This window comes from Polistes fuscatus, unplaced genomic scaffold, assembly GCF_010416935.1.
Source record: "Polistes fuscatus isolate 324 unplaced genomic scaffold, CU_Pfus_HIC Scaffold6, whole genome shotgun sequence".
NCBI classification, from domain to species: domain Eukaryota; kingdom Metazoa; phylum Arthropoda; class Insecta; order Hymenoptera; family Vespidae; genus Polistes; species Polistes fuscatus.
This window is the reverse complement of record NW_025113140.1, coordinates 1,698,569-1,721,720: the sequence shown is the minus strand read 5'-3', so window position 1 is coordinate 1,721,720 and position 23,152 is coordinate 1,698,569. Positions and strand designations below refer to the sequence as shown.

The window sequence follows — 23,152 nt, the reverse complement described above, 5'->3', positions numbered from 1 at the left end:
ACCAGTCGACCCTATTGACTCCTCTTTCTATATCTCTCTCTCTCTCTCTCTTTCATTCTTTGAAACGATTCGAAGAAAAAAGAAAGAAAGAGAGAGATAGAAACACCCCTTTGAAAGGGTGTTCCGTTCCCCTACGTTCCGGTAAACAACACCCTACACAATTCTGATTTACCAAGCACGAAATTCTTTGATCCAAGATTTTTAATCTCTTTTATCCCTTATATATCTTTGTTTCCATCCTTATCTGTGTATAATCTTTTATCTCTTATTCGACAAAAAAAAAAAAGAAAAAAAGATACAAAAATTAGAAACGAAATTCGAACGAAGAGAGAGAGAGAGAGAGAGAAAAATCCTATCTCGTGGAAATTTCTTTTACATTTTTTTTCTTTCCCTAATCAACCCACCCTCCCCTTCCTCTCCTCCTGCCCCCCCTATTTCTATTCGGAATCGTACAAAATTCCAATTTCGATTAATTAACTTTGCTCGGACTGTGATACAAGTATAGAAAAGTTCGAGGAAAATAAAAGAGAAAGAGAGATAGATTAAGTCTTTGGTGAACATCGAAAGTTACGTTACATTCGATAAAGTTTAAACACAAAGGTGCAATCCATTAATCAAATAGGTGAACGTTCATTCGTCTCTCCTGTTCTACCTGTTCTCTCTCTCTCTCTCTCTCTCTCTCTTGGGTAGCGTCTGTATTTTAGGAGAACGCGAATCTATTAATTTATTACTATCTTCATCGTAGGAACAGTTTCCCGTTGAGAATTTAGCCATACCCTTTTATCGTTGTATTTCTCCTACACACAAGCGCACACACACATATACACCAATATTTTATATGACTTACTAATGGACCATGACCTAGACCAAATGAGAAACTATAATATGCAAGAGTATTTCTCAAAACTTTATCTAACTCTTTCAATTATTAAATTGATCTTCCATTAGTATGGAAACCATCTTGAAAAGTTTCTAACCTCAAAGAAATTGTTTATCGAATAACGATTATTAAAATAAAGATTTAATTAATATTCTATGTATAAATTATTTCACAAATAGTATCTGTTTTTATATATATCAAACGTTTCGATCAAAAAAATGTGCAATACGATTCTCGTTTTGAAATTAAATTCGCGATGAAAAATATTATCAATCTTAACCGACTAAATACAACGAAACGAAACGAAATGAAATGAATGAATGAATGAATTCGAAAAGAATAAACAATTTTGATACAAAAGGTGAATTTTATAAATCAATTGTTATTTAAACACTTCACCTAGAGAGTTTTATAATTTAACGAAGAGTTTTTACGAAAAGAAAAGAAATTAGCCCCTCAACGAGAACAAAATCTTTCCCCACTTTCTCTAAAAAGAAAAAAAAAAAAAGAAGAGAAGAAGAAGAAGAAATACGAACTAATATATTCGATCTACCCTTGAGACCTTTGGAAGAAAAAAAGAGAGAGATTAATTTAAAAAAAAAAAAAAAAAAAAGAAATACCTGAAAAAAAAATGAGAGAATATACCTGAAGTGGCGTGTAAGGTGAATTCTTGCCAGGAAATGTTAGAAATAAATCTTTGGTTTGGTTGGTGGCGACGGTGGTGGTGGTGGTTAGATTGAAAAATAGAATTTCTTCCGGGTTGGTCTCGTCCTTCCCCTCCATACGACCCTAACCAAAAGTCAGGAGCATCCCAAGGGCCCCCCTCGCCGATTACTACGTCATGCTCCTCCTTCTCTCTTTTCGACCGTGGTGGCCTTCCACGGTTGCTACGAACGCACATGGGAATTTCTACCTCGAACCCCTTGATTCGATGATATCCCTTGATATCCCTTTTACGATCACCTGCAAATTATCAACAATAATAATAATAACAACAATAATACACGGCAAATAAATTATTATTATTATTATTAGTATTATCAATAGTAGTTATTCTTTTAATATATAAAATATATTTATTATTAAATTATTATAATTATTAATATTTATTATTATATATATTATTAAAATATTAATATTATTAAATTATTATAATTATTAATATTTATTATTATATATATTATTAAAATATTATTATTATTAAATTATTAAAATTATTAATATTTATTATTATATATATTATTAAAATATTATTATTATTAAATTATTAAAATTATTAATATTTATTATTATATATATTATTAAAATATTATTATTATTAATAGTAGTTATTCTTTTATTATATAAAATATAATATATAAAAAATATATATATATATCTATATATATATATATATATTTGAATAATTTTGTATTTGAATCTATATACAGTATATTAAAATATAAAAAAAAACATATTAAAAGAAATGCTGTAAATGTTCATACGCGTATTTGACGATTAAAAAGAAAGAAAAAAGAAAAAAAGAAAAAAATGATTGCAATATGAGCGTTCCATAATAAGAACAACGTTTATAACTCAAAGGATATTAAAATGGTTTATTGTGTATGCGTTTGCTTGGGGAAAAAAAAAAATAATAAAAGTATGATGAATTTTAAAGGAAACAAGTCTAGGTGAAGTATTTTTTGTTTTTGTTTAGTTTCTTCTCTTTTTATTTCCTTCTTATTCTTTCCCTCGTTGCGGGAAAGAGAGATAAAAGAAAAAGAGAAGAATAAGGTGCGGGGGAACGGGGGAGGGGGGGGGAATTAAAGAATTCACCAACACACACATATACCCAACAGTTTCTTGTTATACTTCGGAATAAATTTTCTCGAGTTTTAGTTTTAATTATATTTCTTTCTTTTCTTCCCCCTTTTATTATTTTTCTTCTTATTATTATTATTATGATTATTATTATTATTCCTTTGTTTTCATATATATATTTAAAAAAAAACTAGCCAACTAAACGATATCCCTTTTAAAACATCTTTAAATTCTTCTTCCTTTTCTCTCGTATTAATTTAAGAAAAGTTCTTAAATTGAACCCCCCTCCCCCCACTCCCATTATTTTTAACCATTAAGGAGACTACTTTTAACGCTATACACCGGTTTAAAGTACTGAATCTTTCTCCACTATCCCCGGTTTCGTAAAAGCCACTGCAAATTTCCTTTCGAAATTCTAAAACTTTCGAGGATTGTAAACTCTTGTGTAATCAAGAGAGCTTTTCTTTTCCAAAGCTTTTCGCCGGAGCGGAGCGGAGCGGAGAGAGATTTTCACGGATTTTCCTTGGATGAAAAAAGTCTACCCACGAGTTTTGGAATAATCTTCGCGAATTTTGCGGATTGTAGCAGCAATTTTTCGAAAAATGTGCCCTCTTCAAGTTTTCTTTTTATCACTTTATCCTTTTATATTTTTTTTTTATTTTACGTATGCAATCAAATATATATATGCAACCCAAGGATTGAACCCTTTTTTTACGAGTCGCGTGAAAAGAAAAAGAAAAAAAAATTGAATGCAAGAAATAAAATAAAAAAAATTGATATTTTGGAAACGTATGAACTTTTTCAAATAATCGCAATTCTATCGAAAAATTGTACTTTTCGACATTCTTATAAACGTGAGAGTACTTTTAAACTGTGCGAATTGAGAAATAGCGAATAATAATAATAACCAACTTAACCCAACAACATTTCGTAAAAGTTACAACGAAATTTTCTTCAAGCAACTTTATATTTTTCCCCCCTTTCCGAAACTTTCCGATTCTAAACTCTTTGCGTAATCAAGAGACCCTTTTTTCCTTTTATGCAGCTTTAACGGAGAAAGCTTTCGTCGTAGATTAAATTTATCGAATTTAGAATAAACTGTTATAGCTTTCTTTCTTTTTCTTTCACTCTTGTTCTTTTTTCTTTCCCTTTCAGACAGTTATCCACCCCTTCTTTGTGGTTTTTAATTTTCATTTTATTATATTACATTATAAATTATTGCAAATATACGAGAATTATTTATTACTTATTTATTATTATTATTACATATAATTATTATTAATTATTTATTATTACATAGTAATATAGATTTTTATTACGAAGAAATATAAATAACATTTTATTAACAACAACAAACGAATAAAGACAAAGAAGATGAATACTTTATTATAATGATCTAATATTATTTTACGATCCTTTCCAAAATTATTTATCATTAAATAAATATAAATATAAACAGTTATCCACCCCTTCTTTGTGGTTTTTATTTTTCATTTTATTATATTACATTATAAATTATTGCAAATATACGAGAATTATTTATTACTTATTTATTATTATTTATTATTACATATTAATTATTTATTAATTATTTATTATTACATAGTAATATATAGATTTTTATTACGAAGAAATATAAATAACATTTTATTAACAACAACAAACGAATAAAAACAAAGAAGATGAATACTTTATTATAATAACCTAATATTTTATTACGATCCTATCCAAAATGATTTATCATTAAATAAATATAAATATAAACAGTTATCTACCCCTTCTTTGTGGTTTTTATTTTTCATTTTATTATATTACATTATAAATTATTGCAAATATACGAGAATTATTTATTACTTATTTATTATTATTTATTATTACATATTAATTATTTATTAATTATTTATTATTACATAGTAATATATAAATTTTTATTACGAAGAAATATAAATAACATTTTATTAACAACAACAAACGAATAAAAACAAAGAAGATGAATACTTTATTATAATGATCTAATATTATTTTATGATCCAATCCAAAATTATTTATTATTAAATAAATATAAATATAAACCCTCGAAGAATAATAAACCGCAATTGAAAATAATATTCACCATTAACACGCGAATAAAATTCCTATGAACGTTTAGAAAGCACAAGTAAACGCAAACGAAGGGAAGAAAAGGGTTTGTGTGATAAAAAAAAAATAAAAAAAAAGATAAAAAGAAACGCGTGGTGTAGCATACTTAAGTAATGCGATGCGTTATCATTAATAGGAGAAACTCGGCTTGCAGATTGTGCGGTATGCGAAGCAATTATCGATGGTAAACCCTTCTATAGGGCGCAAACGCGAACGCAAACGCAACATGGGGAAACTTCGCTTTAACGTTGGAAAACACCATTTGCATTTCTCGACGATATTCATGAGATTAGACCAAAGTTTCCTATCTTTCTCTCTCTTTCTCTCTCTCTTTCTCTCTTACGTGAATATATATTCACGTAAGCATGAACCTATATACAATTATCTTATTTTATGTACATCGAAGTACGTTTAATTAACACAACTTGTTATATATTGATACATCATTACAATTAGAAAAAAGAAACGATGATAATAATAATAATGATCGATAGTAATTGATCGTACGATTTTTTTTTTCGTTCGACAAACAAATTTCGATTCTATTCTTTTATCGATAAAAATTATTAAATTTACATCGAGAATAAAAAAAAGAACATAAATTACGTATACAGTATTTTTTATCATTTTCAAACGACGAACGGACGTGTAATTTGTACAAAAAAAAAAATTCCAGTCTCGTACATCTACGCCTGGTATAAAAATAATTGTGTATGCAATTGATTTGAATAATTATTAATTGTAAACAAAAAAATAATTCAGACTTTTCGTTTTCATTCTAAATCACTTCCATTGGAATATTTTAAATGTTACAAAATAAAATACATTTTTTTTAAATAAATTAATCTAAGTGAAAAAACTTTTTCAACCAACCAACCAACCAACCAAACCAACGTAAATTGTAATTCTACGAATAGAATGAGATGTTTATTCTTTGATAGCACAAAATCGTTTTATAACGTGTCAGGAAATATCGTAAACGATCTGGAAAAAAAAAAGAAATCGATGATGATCCTCGAAAGCGAGGAAGAGTGAGAGAGAGAGAAAAAGAGGATTTACTGTAGTCCATCGAAGTGTAAAGGATTTATGAAAGAACTTCGTTTAGTTCTTCAAGGCTCAAGTGGTCTTCTTCTTCATCTTCTTCTTCTTCTTCTTCTTCTCGATTACCGGTTGAAAAGATAGAAAGAAAATGAAGTAGAGGAAGATGTAGTGTGAAAAAAAAAGAGAAAAAAAGAAGAAGAAGAAGAAGAAGAGGAGGAAGAGGTAAGAAGATGTAAGAAGTAGAGGAAAAACGGAAAAAATAGTGGAAGGAAGGAAGGAAGGAAAGAAGAAACGAAAGAGAAGCCAGTAAGGAAGATTTTTCGAAAGATAATACGGTAAACTCTCAATTTCCCGACGTCGTACTCAGAAGATCTTTTATTTTCTTTTTTCTCTTCTCCTTGTTTTTTTTCTTCCTCTCTTTCCTTTCCTTTCCTTTCCTCTTTTTTCTCTTCTCTCTCTGTGTGCACTCGATATCTGGAATTTATCCAGGACGTTGCTTCCTTCCCTCAAGCTATCCTTCGTTTCCTTCTTTCGCAACTTCCTAGTTTTCTCTTTTATACTGAAAAGCATAGGTATATATATATATATAGGGTGTCTAAGGTTAAATGGTATCGTCAATATGTTTTCCTTTTGTTTTTTAATCGATGGTATTGAAAGATTAGAAATGTTACCAAAGTGTTACTCTTTTTTATATCAACGTGGAAAACTACACTTGTCATCGAAATTATTTCTTTCTTTCTTTCTTTTTTTTTTCTTCTTTACGAGGTATTAGATCCATGGTTATTATCGATGTGTTTTTTATCTCCTTTTTCAAAAGGAATCCTACGTACATTTTTTGGTCGAACAAATAATAAATAAAAATGATCTTAGTAATGTATCGTATTATAACTGAGACACCCTGTATATATAAATATATAAGTTATAGGCTCAACGATTTTCCTTCCTTTTGATTTTCTCCATAAAGATTCGGTTATAAAGATTCGATTTCTTTTCGATTTGAATGATAAATACCTTCGAACTAGATATCAAACGTTTCCATCTAATCTTACCATTTTATATTCTGTTTGATCTGCACAAAACGAGTGTAATTATACGAACATTTATTTTTATATATCCTATACTTTACTTTCCTCCAAATATATTTCGTCTAAAAGTTATCCCCTTTATTTTTTTCGGAGATAGGATAAGAATCAAATGCAAAAATTAATTATCTAAATAACTTTGAAAGAATTCGATAAATAAACAAAAAAAAAAAAAAAAGATATATGTCACACGATGTTTTAGTTTCGTTCGTAAAATCAAATCATTTTTATTCGAACGTATTTCCGAGATAAAAATGTATCAAAGTTATATATAAAACACCCGGTATACACCCCCCACCCCTCACACACATATGATCTGCACAAAACGAGTGTAATTATACGAACATTTATTTTTATATATCCTATACTTTACTTTCCTCCAAATATATTTCGTCTAAAAGTTATCCCCTTTATTTTTTTCGGAGATAGGATAAGAATCAAATGCAAAAATTAATTCTCTAAATGACTTTGAAAGAATTCGATAAATAAACAAAAAAAAAAAAAAAGATATATGTCACACGATGTTTTAGTTTCTTTCGTAAAATCAAATCATTTTTATTCGAACGTATTTCCGAAATAAAAATGTATCAAAGTTATTATATAAAACATCCGGTATACACCCCCCACCCCCTCACACACATATGATCTGCACAAAACGAGTGTAATTATACGAACATTTATTTTTATATATCCTATACTTTACTTTCCTTCAAATATATTTCGTCTAAAAGTTATCCCCTTTATTTTTTTCGGAGATAGGATAAGAATCAAATGCAAAAATTAATTATCTAAATAACTTTGAAAGAATTCGATAAATAAACAAAAAAAAAAAAAGATATATGTCACACGATGTTTTAGTTTCGTTCGTAAAATCAAATCATTTTTATTCGAACGTATTTCCGAAATAAAAATGTATCAAAGTTATTATATAAAACACCCGGTATACACCCCCCACCCTCACACACACATATACATATATATATCGGATATAAAGTGGATAGAGATATTATAGAAGAAGACTTTTAAGAGAATGTTCGCGTTTAAAAGAGTAATCCAAATTTGATACGATGCGATTTCTAAGGTAACCGTCATTGTTAATCATGGTCTTAAGAGGAGTAAGGAGTTAATTAACGTTCCTAAGTCACGAAAGAAGCTACTCGAACGACACAAATAACCGATTTTGTACGAATCTTCTCTCTCTCTCTCTCTCTCTTTCTATTTATCTATCTATCTATCTTTTTCTTTTGAAAGAATGACAAGATACTTTGTGATTTTCTTTTATCGGTTAGATAACTCACTCATTCATTCATTCATTCATTCACTCACTTACTCACTTACTTAAGTTTAATACTTCAACCCATACACACATTTTACCACCACTCTTACGTTTGACTATTTTAGCTTTTCGTTCCTAAACATTTTCTTTCTTCTACTTCTGGAAAATAGAGAATTTTGTTGTATCTGGATAATCGTATGTGATCGAAATGTATCGTAGAATCGTGATTCTGCAACACTAAAAAGAATTGTTATGCTAATACTTGTAATACTTGTGTTTCGTTTAGTTTTATGTCGATGAGATTTATTTGTTTTTGATGCTAATAAAAACGTTAGGTTTTATTTATGTTTCAATATAAAACACTCGAATAGTGTATTGGGATTTAGATATATATAAATTAGAAATAAATCAAGTATTTAGAATAAATTAATAAATCACATTGTATTAATATTATTTATTTTAAATATAAAACACTAAAAATATGCATTTTTATTTTTCAATTAAAATTCATTTAATAAAGTATACTACATAAAATTGTATATAGATATATATTTTTTATATATATTTAAAATATAAATAAATAGTATGAAAAAATGTTTTTTTTCTTTCGATACAAATTAAAATAATATATACATATTTACAAATTTCATCTCGAATAATATTTTATCTCTAATAATAAAAATAATAAAGTAAAATATAATCTCGGAACGAGTTATTAAATTAATCATCGAATAAATATAATACGATTTACGATAGTAAGGATATTAAACAAGTAAAATCTAAATTACGTGTCGAGTTTGGGGTGGGAGTTGGGGTGGGGGTGGGTGGGGGGGGAGGGGAGAATTTAGAATTGACGGGAAGTTGAAAATTTGTTATAGAACGGTCTCTATATGGTTAGAGATAGATAGAGAATTTCGATTGACACGTGGACATGAACGACGAGTGCGTAAGCGACAAATACCGATCGATCGGGGGCCAAGGGGGAGGGGTGAAGAAGGGGACGGGGTAGAGATGGGATAACGCCTAACCCCATGCCATTTTGACAGAAATCCCACGAAATCCTAGCTAGATATCTATTTAAATTCACGCAAATAATATAATACCTCATTTCCATCGATTATATAATATATTCGCGTTATTTTAAACGATATGCCAACATTTTGGAATTTTACAAAATCAACAACAATAACAACCAACAACAACAACAAACAAAATTCATCTTTTACTCATACTTATTTTATTTTTATTCACGCAAATAATATAATACCTCATTTCCATCGATTATATAATATATTCGCGTTATTTTAAACGATTATCCTAAAATTTTGGAATTTTACAAAATCAACAACAATAACAACAACAACAAATTCATATTTTACTTATACTTATTTTATTTTTATTCACGCAAATAATATAATACCTCATTTCCATCGATTATATAATATATTCGCGTTATTTTAAACGATTATCCTAAAATTTTGGAATTTTACAAAATCGACAACAATAACAACAACAACAAATTCATCTTTTACTTATACTTATTTTATTTTTATTCACGCAAATAATATAATACCTCATTTTCATCTATTATATAATATATTCGCGTTATTTTAAACGATTATCCCTAAGAATTTGGAATTTTACAAAATTAACAACAACAATAACAATAACAACAAATTCATCTTTTATATACTTATTTCTTATTGGATCGTTTCGAGAAAACATTGGTTAAAAATTCAAACTTTTATACTCTTATCTCAACACATTATAGATGTTACTTTTTCAAACTGTAATAGAACTTTTCTTTCCAACCCTCCCCCTTCCCCCGCCTCTCCCCGCTCCACCCCACCCTTCTTTTCTTTTCTTTCTCTCTCTTTCCATTTTTTGTTCGTTCGTTTGTTTTTTTGTTTTTTTTTTTTTTTTTTTTTTTTATTATTATTTTATCGTCAGTTGAAAAATTTCAAGCATTTCGAGAAAGTGGTTAAGTTCCAACTCTGATCGGGGATTAAAATTTGATGTTGTTCTCTTACTTGTCTCGTTATCCTTCCCCATTTTCTCCCTCAAACCCCCCCCACCCCACCCCCTCCTCTTTCTCTCTACCTTTAGTTTTGTTCATTAAAGGTTATCGATTATTCTCCGATACGAGAAAACTTAAGTTAACGTTCTTGGTTTGACAGTAACTGTATGAGGGTCTTGTCTTCGATAAAATGACTGCTTACGTTACCCTAAAACTTCCACACGATTATATCCATGTTTCAAGGTGGTTTCATCATAGTTTTCATACTTGATCACGTTCACGTAATCTTTAGTATAACCGAAGAACAAACATACCTAAGTCAAACACGGTATGTATGGTAGAAAAATATTTTCGAGAAGAAAACTTTCTTTTTTGGAACAATAATATAATATAATATTATATTTTCGGAAACAAAAAAATAGAAAAGTATTCGTTATTATTTAAAAAAAAAAGAATAATTTAATAATGTAAATAATATTAATCGAATATTCTTAATAGAATATTTATAAAAATAATATAATAATAAATTATTAAAAAAAATATATAAAAATAAAATAAAATAATATAATAATAATGAATATAAAAAATTTAATTTAATTTTTTTAGCAAGATAAAATTAAAAAAAAAATAACTTGAAAATTGATGTTACGTGATAATGAGTTGGATTTCATTGAAAAAAACAAAAATATCTAATTCGTATGATAATTAGCACGGATCTCATATCTCAATGAACGTAATTAACTAATTTCTTTTTTTCTTTTTTTAACATTCTCGCATTCGTGAGAATAATTTTCAACAAGTTTGATAGTGGGATAAATAAAAATATAAAAACGTTTAAAACCCTTTTTACGTGTGAAGTATTTTAATGTTTGATAGTAAATATTTTTCTTGGACTATAGTAACAGATTGTATCCAATGTATAAACAACATTGCTATAATGCTTTGAAAAAAGAGAGGAAAAATAAAGAGAAAGAGAGAGAGGGGTGGGGGGGGGGTAAGAGAAAGAGAGCTAAGAAAAATATTGCTTTAGATACTTTTTCTTTCTTTTTTTTTCTTTCTTTTTCTTGACATTTTATATTTCTCAACTCGTATCACTTTCAATCCCTGATTTTCTACGATAATTTTCCAAAGACAAATTAACAAATTTTTTTACTCTCTCTCCCTCTCTCTCTCTCTCTCTCTTTCGTTGTATATTTATTATGTTTTTAATGTGATACCACAGTATTAAAAGATATTCAAGAGTTTGTTGAACGGTGAATGAAATTAAGTTAGCACCATCGATCATTTCTGTAATTATATTATAAAAGGATACTCCCACGATCTAATAGGATAATAATAATAATAATAATAATAATAAGTGTATTAAGGTACACCGTAGTTAGGATACTTATACTAACACCTATTACTCGACACAAAAAGCACGCGAGCTTACTTTTTTCTTTCTTTTTTTTTGATATCCGTAATATTATATTTTTAGATTAAAAATTTATTCAAGCGTAACACCCCTTCAAAGTGCTCTCTCTCTCTTTTATAATTCATTATTTATTTAATAATATTAATATTAATCTCTCTGGATCCTTTTTTTTTTTTTTTTTTTTTAATAAGACACAGCATTTTAATAATTAATTAAAAATAATTTTTTGGAGATGTAATATATCCGAATCTAATTTTAATATTTAATTAAAAACTCTTTCGAAACGAAATATAGCATCCCTCTTTTCTTTTCTTTTTTTTTTTTTATATTTTTCAATCGTTCTACGTTAAATTAAAAAATATAAAAGCTAATATTAATCTCTCTACTGTGAAATATTCGAATGAGATAAAAGAATTTACTTGAAAAATAAAAAAGAAAAAATAAATATAAAATCAAGATTAATATATAAGAAAGAAAATAAAGTAAAAAAAAAAAAATAATAATATCTCAATGTCGCAATATTTTATATATGAAAATTGTGCAAAGACAAATTCTTTCTCTTATTTCATAAACTATTTGTAAGAAACTATAATATACTACTTGGCTAGGATAAAAATAGAAAGAAAGAAAGAAAGAATTATTGTCGTAAGAAATGTCAAATGCAAAGATCATTTTTTTCTTTTTATTTTATGGAATGATAAGACAAAAGAACAATCGAGTATTCTAACGTGAGTTAGAAAAGCGTATGACAAATTCGACGTTTTCGTGGTTGCCTTCGAGGGGTTATAGGATATCAGAATTCGATCGACACGCTCACTTAGGGTATTCGCATGTCTACACGAACCATAAATATATATAATATATTACATATTTATATATACACCAAGTATATACATAAATATAGAAACACCTGATACGTATACGTATGTGTAATCACACGTAAGGGATATAAAAAGTCAAATAAATAAAAATTAACATAAATGTGTGGGATGCGAGCACCTCCAAGCCAAACACTTAAGTGAGCGTTCGTGAGGAGATTGGACAGTGGGCCGTGGATAGCTCAATTGGTTAAAGAGCAATCATATCACCCGGAAAGCGGAAGATATCCGGGTTCGAGTCCCGGTCCAGTCTGTCCAACGGCCCAATTTTTTCACGAATCCTACAAATGTGTGATCAAGAAAAAAAAACAAATAATTTCATTTTCCAATAAAAATAGCATATATAATTGAGAAAATAAAATAGAAATAATTTATGATTGACAATAACGAGATAAATCAAATTCAACCGATAATCAGTGAAACTAGAATTGCTATAAATAAATGGCAAATATAATATTTCAATGTAATATATAACGCATAATAAAAAAAAAATAATAAATGAATGTTGGCGTTATTGGTAAGCAACGTAAAACGAAAATGTGGATATTCGATGCGTTAAAATAAAAAAATCATAAATAACTATCCTCGAATGAGATCTATCGGATAGATAAATTGTAAAAAATGTGTGCGTACAATTTCGATAGGAAGAATACTTCGTTAACTATTGAATCCTAAAGGGCATATCAAATAAAATAAAAAGAAAAAAAAGGAAACGGTAAAATGGCGATGCCAGTCGAGAGAGAGAGAGAGAGAGAGAGAAAGAGTAAAATATAAAAAAAAAAATCATTGAAACAAATAAAATCAAATTTCGCGTAATAAATACAAAATTAAATATAAACAATTTCAAAAACATCGTTGGGTAATCTACCCACGCGAGATACAATATTATATATTAGATTAAAAACTAAGTGATTGTGATTATTTTTACAAAAACCTATAGATTTACCTATACATTTACAGGTGGGAAGAAAAGAAACGATTATTCGAATAAAATTGAATGTTTCCTACACACGTTTTTATTTTTGTTCTTATTTTCTTCTACACTCTCGAACGAATAAAACGAAATAAATAGAGATAGAATATTATTATTTAAAAAAGAATAGTCATTTGTTATAATATCACGTGTGTTAATAATTAATTATATTACGATAGGTATATATATATCTAGGTCTACGAATAAATGTATTTAATATTACACGAATCTTTCATGTTGTGTGTTGGAGTTTGACGGGTTAAGAAAAATCTTTCGAGAGAAGACCATAGGTAATACGATTTGTCACGAATCCTTTTAGCTTTACTCGTGTATTCGTTGCACTTTTAAAGTAGGAATGAAAGTGAGAAAGAGATTAGGGAAGGGATGTTTATTTCGGTATACGAAACGAAACGAAAACAAATCAACGAAGAATGAAAATAATCGAGAAAATAAATATTGTTGTTTAAATTTATAACTGATATTAAAATGTGATATGAAAAATCGGCACACCGCAAAATTGGCACATCTTCAATTTATTTTAATAATTTCTTTTTATATTATATAATATATATCGAGATAGATCGAGTGTAAAAAAATCTTTTCGATAAAGGTACTAGCAGTACCGGTGAATTCAAAGGGTGATCTAATTAAAGATATTACCGATGATCAATTATGCTTTCGTCCGACTGAAAATTGAGTATGAAAGATATTTTATATTTATTTTTTTTTTTTTTTTTTTTAACATACACACGTACGAATATATATATATATCTATGGGAATAATCTATCCTCGTATATAATAGATATATAAATGTATGTATGTATGTGTTAGTGGACCATATATATGTATGAAAGAGATGAATGATGAGGGAATACAATTTTTGGGTAGAGAGAGAGAAAAAAGAGAGAGAGAGAGACTCGATAAATGGCGAACACCATTTACTGTCTTTTAAACGACATATCGATAGTGTATTGGTTACCGTTCTACTTTTTCATCAAAAGAGGACATCGTATTATCGATCTTATAAAACACGATCAAATTGTTACATACGTATGTATAAATACAATGAACGTTTCTATCGTAATAAATGTTCAATGATACCAGAAAACGAATAAAAGAAAACAAGAAGAAAGGAAAGAAATGATTGAACAATATGAAAGTAAAGATATGATCTCGATCATATTCGTTGGGGAATAATGGGATTGGTCAATATGTAATATTGGAAAATTCTGTATTAAAATTTTAGATTTGGTTTATATTAGATATTAAATAAGTATGATATCAAAGTAAAAAAGAAGAAAAGAATATATTATAGTATTATATATTATTTGGTTAGAAAACAATTGTTAATGAAAGACAAAAAAAATATATAATTTAATTCGTTTTGTGTGTTATAAAATATGAAATATTTTCAAATAAAACGATATACTATTGTAAATAATTTTTATATAAACCATTACTAATTTCTACATTATCTATTGTCCAATCCAATAATAATAACAATAATAGTAAAAACACTGATAAATAATTATGATGAAATATTTGAAATAAAAAAAAAAAAAAGAATTAAATGATGCACGATAATATGGGATTGGTCAATAAGTAATATTGGAAAGTTCTGTATTAAAATTTAGATTTGGTTTATATTAGATATTAAATAAGTATGATATCAAAGTATAAAAAAAGAAATAATATATTATAGTATTATATATATTTGGATTAGAAAACAATTGTTAGTGAAAGATAAAAAATATATATAATTCGTTTTGTGTGTTATATAAAATATGAAATATTTTCAAATATAACGAATATACTATTGTAAGTAATTTTTATATAAACCATTACTAATTTCTACATTATCTATTGTCCAATCCAATAATAATAACAATAATAGTAAAACACTGATAAATAATTACGATGAAATATTTGAAATAAAAAAAAAAGAAAAGAATTAAATGATGCACGATAATATGGGATTGGTCAATAAGTAATATTGGAAAGTTCTGTATTAAAATTTTAGATTTGGTTTATATTAGATATTAAATAAGTATGATATCAAAGTAAAAAAAAAGAAAAGGATATATTATAGTATTATATATTATTTGGATTAGAAAACAATTGTTAATGAAAGACAAAAAAAATATATAATTTGTGTGTTATATAAAATATGAAATATTTTCAAATATAACGAATATACTATTGTAAGTAATTTTTATATAAACCATTACTAATTTCTACATTAGCTATTGTCCAATCCAATAATAATAACAATAATAGTAAAACACTGATAAATAATTACGATGAAATATTTGAAATAAAAGAAAAAAGAAAAGAATTAAATGATGCACGATAATAAATCAACCTATTGATATTACAAACAGGAAGGGTGGGTGGGATGGGGGGATTAAAAGAACGATCGTAACGTTTGGAAAGGAACAAAAAAAAAAAAGAAATAAAAAAGAGAAAAATTATCATAGTGAAATGAGGCAAAAATCTTCGATCTGTGTGTGTGTGTGTATGTGTGTCTGTGTTAGATGTTTAGAAAAACGCTGACACAAGCAACCAACATCATTTCTAAGAAAGTACCCTACGTCAGGTTGAACCAGTCATATTAAAAAAAACCTCGAACTCGTATATACACACACACATATATATACATACATACATATATACTAAACTTGCATATATGATATGTGTATGTATGTAGAAGCAAGTAAATACGTTTAGCCTTCACGAACTGCAAAGTATTATCGGCGACATCGAGTCTAAGCAACAAAAACAACCTTTTTCTTTCTTCAACCAACTGTACACTAATATATTTCATCATAGAAAATTCTTAGAAACTTAGTGCCACAGCACGTAATCTTTTTTTCTATTCTATAGTACAAGGTTCGTTCATTCATAAAAATGTATAGTTATTTGATAAAAAAAAAATCTTTTGAAAAAACTTCGATAAATCATTATTATAAAATTAAAGTAATTATAATTCCCCCCCCCACCCCCGGTATATTATATATATATATATATGTGATTATATTGTAAGTGTATCAACAATCTTTATGTTTGTACGATTAATCAAATATATTTTTCTTCGTATAAATATATATGTGTGTATCTGAAAGTTAAATCCTCTTATTTCGTAATTATGGGATTAGATTTATCCGTCTTATTTTATCTAACTTTTCAAGAGAGAGAGAGAGAGAGAGAAAAAAAAAGAGAGAAAAGATTATGACGTTTAATTCTTGATAGAAGGTAATCCGAGACGAGAAAAGGAAAGATTTTGGTGTCGGATCAGTCGTCGAGCATTTCCCCTTAACTTGTCAGCTTTCACGTACACAGGATAATGATAATCCGAACTTCCTTTTATATAGATTTACTAATTATTTATAAATAACAAGTTTATATAGAAAATAATTCGCATTATATTCAGTTTATATTTCTAATTAATTGAAAACATTTATCATTAACGTTTTAATTTATCAACACATATGTCGTATCAAAAAATCAAAAATCAACAAAATATGAAACCATAAGAATAATGTTTTTTGTTCTGTGTTTTATAATTCAATGTATTGAAAAATATATATTTTAATGAAATAGAAAAAAAGAAATGGTTAAATAATCGTGTATAAAATAGGATAACACAGAGTTGTTCGAAATGGTATAATATAATATTTCTTAGAGCATTAAATCGAACCAAAGTATTAAAGGTTAATGCTCTAATGTACAAGGAAAGAGAGAGAGAAAGAGAGAGAGAGAGAAAAGGTGTATTATACCATGCCCAAAGGGTTCTGCGATGCAACGACGAGGGCGGGTTTGCTGCGCGTGACGTAGCAAAATTAACTATGCATTTTTTTGCTCGTCACGGCAAGCACGACAAAAGACTGGTCGACTGGTAAAATCGTATATCCAAGTTGAGGAGGTTGCTTACAGGAGACTGTTTTCATAGAAATTCTATAGAATATTTTCTCTCTCTATCAATCCCTCCCTTCAACCCTGTTTCTTTCTTTCTTTCATCGAGTTTTTCCTATCATTCGAAATAAATGGAAATAAATTTTGTAATATAATACATTGTGTTATCGTTATAAAACGAATTATTGTAACACGTTAGTAAAAATATTAATAATAATAATATTTAAAAAAAAAAAGAAAAAATTCGTAAATATTATAATAAAAATTATAATTAACAATAACCAATTTTAAATAATATTAATAATTTATTTATTAATATTATAAATAATATTTATAATAATAAAATAATATTAATAATTTATTTATTAATATTATTATTATATATATTAATATTTCTAAATAATATACAAGAATGAATTTATATATTGAAATTTGAAAAATGTGAAATAATATTATCGAATATGATAAAGGAATAAATGAAATAAATGAAAATCCTACGAAGATATATGGGAGAATATTTTTTTTCGGTGAAATTTTGCAAAAGAAAAGAAAAGAAAAGAAAAAAAAAGGGAAAAAAAATAAAAAAAAAAAAAGAAATAGAAAATGACGGAAATTTACGTTAGACACGCGAGGTGGCCTAACTCCCGGAAGAAGTTAACGGGGGTGGCTTATATATACATCAAAAGGGGTCATCCCCAGATGGGGGTGGTATTAAAATTCAACTTGTGTTACCTCCATGCGCAAGAGAAAAAGAGAAAGACAGAAAGGGAAAATGCAAGGCATGCTCGAAGATTTCTTAAAAGTGAACAACAACATTCCTGAATAAACAAACGATTCTTAAAGCGTAAGAAAAATTCCCCCATAAGATAATTCCCTTAAGATATATAAATCTAATCATTTTCTCCAACTGTTTGTTTTAGTGTGTACCATTTAAAAAAAAAAAAAGAAAGAGAATGTGTATGGTGCAATGGGAAAATTAATTGATTATATTAAAATAATCTGGAAAGTTTTGGTAGGACCACTTTGAAAGTTTTAGGGTACCCCAGTGCTCACCCCCATTGGTAGATGAGGGGAAACTATATTAGAAAGGAATACCCGAAGGACAGTTTTCAGTTATAATTAAGTTGTATTCGCTCTAGACGAGAACGTTGGCTTCTACGATAAGGACGTAACGATAGGGATCCATCTCTACCAGCTGCAACAAACTTGATATTTACCTAACGTTTGTGAATTTCAGATGAAACTTCATCGACTTATATACTAGATATGTATATATATATATATGTGTGTCTGTGTATAAGTTCGTATAAATTACGTACAATGTATACGAAGAAAATTTTCCTATTCTCTGTAATAAAGATTCTAAAAGAGAAATATATATATAAATAAATAGAAAAAAAACGAAGATAATATGAAAATGGATGATGATGATGATCAAAGAGACTGTTAATGACAATTAATTTTACAAATTATTATCAATATACGTGTGCTTATTCGTTCAAAGATTGAAGAAATATCTAATACTACTTTTTTTAAACACTACTTTCAATCGTACATCTTAATTTAATCATTTCAATGAATTAAAATCAAACTTTCCGATAAATGTTTATTATTCATTTTAATAATATATTTTTCTATATATATTTGATTAGTTGTTAATTAGAAAAATAAGATAACGTATGTTTGACGAATACGAAGAAAATTTCCCTATTCTCTGTAATAAAGATTTTAAAAGAGAAATATATATATAAATAAATAGAAAAAAACGAAGATAATATGAAAATGGATGATGATGATCAAAGAGACTGTTAATGACAATTAATTTTACAAATTATTATCAATATACGCGTGCTTATTCGTTCGAAGATTGAAGAAATATCTAATATTACTTTTTGTAAACACTACTTTCAATCGTACATCTTAATTTTTAATCATTTCAATGAATTAAAATCAAACTTTCCGATAAATGTTTATTATTCATTTTAATAATATATTTTTCTATATATATTTGATTAGTTGTTAATTAGAAAAATAAGATAACGTATGTTTGACGAATACGAAGAAAATTTCCCTATTCTCTGTAACAAAGATTCTAAAGAGAAATATATATAAATAAATAAAAAAAAACAAAGATAATATGAAAATGGATGATGATGATCAAAGAGACTGTTAATGACAATTAATTTTACAAATTATTATCAATATACGCGTGCTTATTCGTTCAAGATTAAAGAAATATCTAATACTACTTTTTTTAAACACTACTTTCAATCGTACACATCTTAATTTTTAATCATTTCAATGAATTAAAATCAAACTTTCCGATAAATGTTTATTATTCATTTTAATAATATATTTTTCCATATATTTGATTAGTTGTTAATTAGAAAAATAAGATAACGTATGTTTGACGAATACGAAGAAAATTTCCCTATTCTCTGTAATAAAGATTCTAAAAGAGAAATATATATATATAAATAAATAGAAAAAAAACGAAGATAATATGAAAATGGATGATGATGATCAAAGAGACTGTTAATGACAATTAATTTTACAAATTATTATCAATATACGCGTGCTTATTCGTTCAAAGATTGAAGAAATATCTAATACTACTTTTTTTAAACACTACTTTCAATCGTACATCTTAATTTTTAATCATTTCAATGAATTAAAATCAAACTTTCCGATAAATGTTTATTATTCATTTTAATAATATATTTTTCTATATATTTGATTAGTTGTTAATTAGAAAATAAGATAACGTATGTTTGACGAATACGAAGAAATTTCCCTATTCTCTGTAATAAAGATTCTAAAAGAGAAATATATGTATAATAAATAGAAAAAAAAACAAAGATAATATGAAAATGGATGATGATGTTCAAAGAGACTGTTAATGACAATTAATTTTACAAATTATTATCAATATACGCGTGCTTATTCGTTCAAAGATTGAAGAAATATCTAATACTACTTTTTTTAAACACTACTTTCAATCGTACATCCTATTTTTTAATCATTTCAATGAATTAAAATCAAACTTTCCGATAAATGTTTATTATTCATTTTTATAATATATTTTTCTATATATATTTGATTAGTTGTTAATTAGAAAAATAATATAACGTATGTTTGACGATCACATTAACTCGTATAAATTTCTTTTTCAAGTTCTATTTTTGTTCTACTCGAAAATAAACTTCGAAAGCTCATAAAGCACGATTACGAATAGAGAGAGAGAGAAAAGGGGTTAGTGTGTGGTGGGAGGAGGGTTGAGAAGAGAGGATTGGAATGAGATATTTTGAGGTTTAAGAGAGAGTAGTAGTAGTAGTAGTAGTAGAAGTAAAAGTGAGTAGAGGTGAGGGTTAAGGGTTGGAGTTTGGGCATTGAGGGTTGAGGGTTGAGGGTTGGACTGAACGAACGTAAAAGTTGAAAGTTCGTCGAACAAGTGGAACGTCCAAACGCGGCTGCTAGAAGAAATTTATGGCACAGCTGACGCTATTGAAACGCTATGTTACCACTACCACCATCACCACCATAAGCACTACCACTACCAACCATTACCATCACCGTTGGTCAAGCATGCATTTTATGAAAGAAAAATGAAAATAAAGAAGAAGAAGAAGACAAAAATTGAATGATAATGAAAAATGAAAATTACTTAGCTCGTATTATGCGAAAGGAAAATAATTGAAATAATTATTCAACCCCTTCCACCTACGTTTGCTTGAAAATTTCAGGTGTTTCTGCTAATACTTTAGAAATTCGATATTATATTTTCTATAAATATATAATGATAATAATAATAATAATAATAATGATGGTGATGTGAACATAAATATTTTTTTAGTTACAGTAAATCGCATTTTGCGGGACGAATAAAATAATTTATAGCGAACATGTTTCACACTTTATTTTAAATGGGTCGTATTTTTGGTTTTTTGGTTTTTTTGTTTTTTGTTTTTGTCTTTTTTTCTTTGGTTGAGAAAAGATCAGAAATATCGTAAGAATAAATGGATGAGAAAGGACTACTGTACACCCGAGTAGCATGATATGCAACACTTCCTTGGGAAATTTTATCACGACTTTCGTACGACGAGCAAGAAACTTTTGCGTATATACGTATGTATGTGTATATTTTATTGTTGGAAAACATCATCTACTTTTTTATCTTTCCTTCTCTTCAACTCGGGTTTCCATCTCACGTGGCAAACATTTCAGAAAAAAATAAAAGAAAAAAAGAGAACAAAAAAAATAAGTAAAAAGAAAAGTGGAGAAAAAGGGTTAAAATAAAAAACGAAGAAAATTATTTTTCTAAATTGAATATAACAGAAAAATCTGTCCTTGTTTAATTATGCGTACTACAATAATATTCAACGAGCGTTGGTTATCGTAGAAAAAAAAAAAAAAAAATTTTTGTAATATATTTCAAATTTTTTTCTCGATACACGTAGATTTTCATGGAAACGTTTTTTTTAAAAACCTAGTCGATGTTCGTTTTTATCGCAGTTCCCGTGATAACATTTTTCCTGTTTTCTCGTGTATTTTTTTTTTCTTTCGTTTTTTTTTTTTCACATTTCATCAGAAACATTTTTAAGTTGACTGAAATTAATTTTACGATCGAACGTTTACGACTAATTTACATGTACGTTCATTTTAATATTTATTCATCATGGATGAAGGAGAGAAAAAAAAGTATAACAAGGCGGGTCAAAAAGTTCGTAATTTTAATTTATAAAAATTGCATAATCCTCTTCTCGTACTTCACACGCTTATTTTATTTAACATTTCCTTTTGTGTTTCCTTCAAAAATAAATCAAATTACGATACCCCTCCTGCCCCCATAACACAAAATTTAGTTTTACAAATCGATCGAGAAGAATTTCAATTGACATGCATTATTCATTCAAAAATAATTTTCAATTCGATTTTATTATTCGAAAAAAAAATTCGATATTTCGTAGAGATGATTTTGAAACACCCGGTATACATTATCTACCTTTTGATTGATCGATTGACTACTAGAATGGCGAATTTGCTAGCTCGAAATAGGATAAAACGAGGTGGTGGATTTCGATAGGGCTGGTATTATGTGTCGTGCTAACTGGTATTAAAGCTTTTAGGTGGTGAATCTGAGGGGGGAGGGGGGAGGAGGAGGGGGGAGAGGGGGAACACGTGGCAGAAGAGAAGAGAAATTCATCCTAATGCATAGGATGACGATGACGACGATGACGTGGACGACGAGGATGATGATGATGATGATGATGATGATGATGATGACGAGTGGATGAACGTATTGATATGCATCGAAATATCGAATATCTCTCTCTCTCTCTCTCTCTCTTTGTATTTGCTCGTAATTACGATATTAGGTATTATACGCTTATTATTAATGTTATTATTATCATTATCAATTCTGTTATAGTAATCTGATCACGCTCGATCAGCCAATTTTAACATTATTTTCTATTTGTATGTGTAATCAAATATACAAACGATACGATTTAAGAACAATGATAATGATAAGAATGACGATTATTATTATTATTATTAATTAGTATGGTCATATATTTGTATGAATTATTGTAATAATATAATATATTGATATGTAAATATATTAATTGTATATTATTATTTGAATATGAGACAAAAAATGATAAATGAAGTACGTTGTATATTTTATTGAACGTTTCGTGAATGTTAATACTATGTTTTAATTATCTGGTATTAATGAAT

General features: G+C 27.4%; 1 protein-coding gene across 8 annotated transcripts in view; it reads right to left on the bottom strand.

Annotated features, from left to right (window-relative positions):
- The window catches only part of LOC122523004 (5-hydroxytryptamine receptor 1), a 99,596-nt gene that overhangs the window by 50,496 nt on the left and 25,948 nt on the right, over window positions 1–23,152 (bottom strand). For all 8 annotated transcript variants that reach the window (XM_043644511.1, XM_043644510.1, XM_043644507.1 and 5 more), the window contains one exon: window positions 1,526–1,843. In XM_043644511.1, coding sequence (XP_043500446.1) covers window positions 1,526–1,663 — 138 coding nt within the window. In that variant the 5' untranslated portion in view covers window positions 1,664–1,843. The remainder of the gene's footprint in view (window positions 1–1,525; window positions 1,844–23,152) is intronic.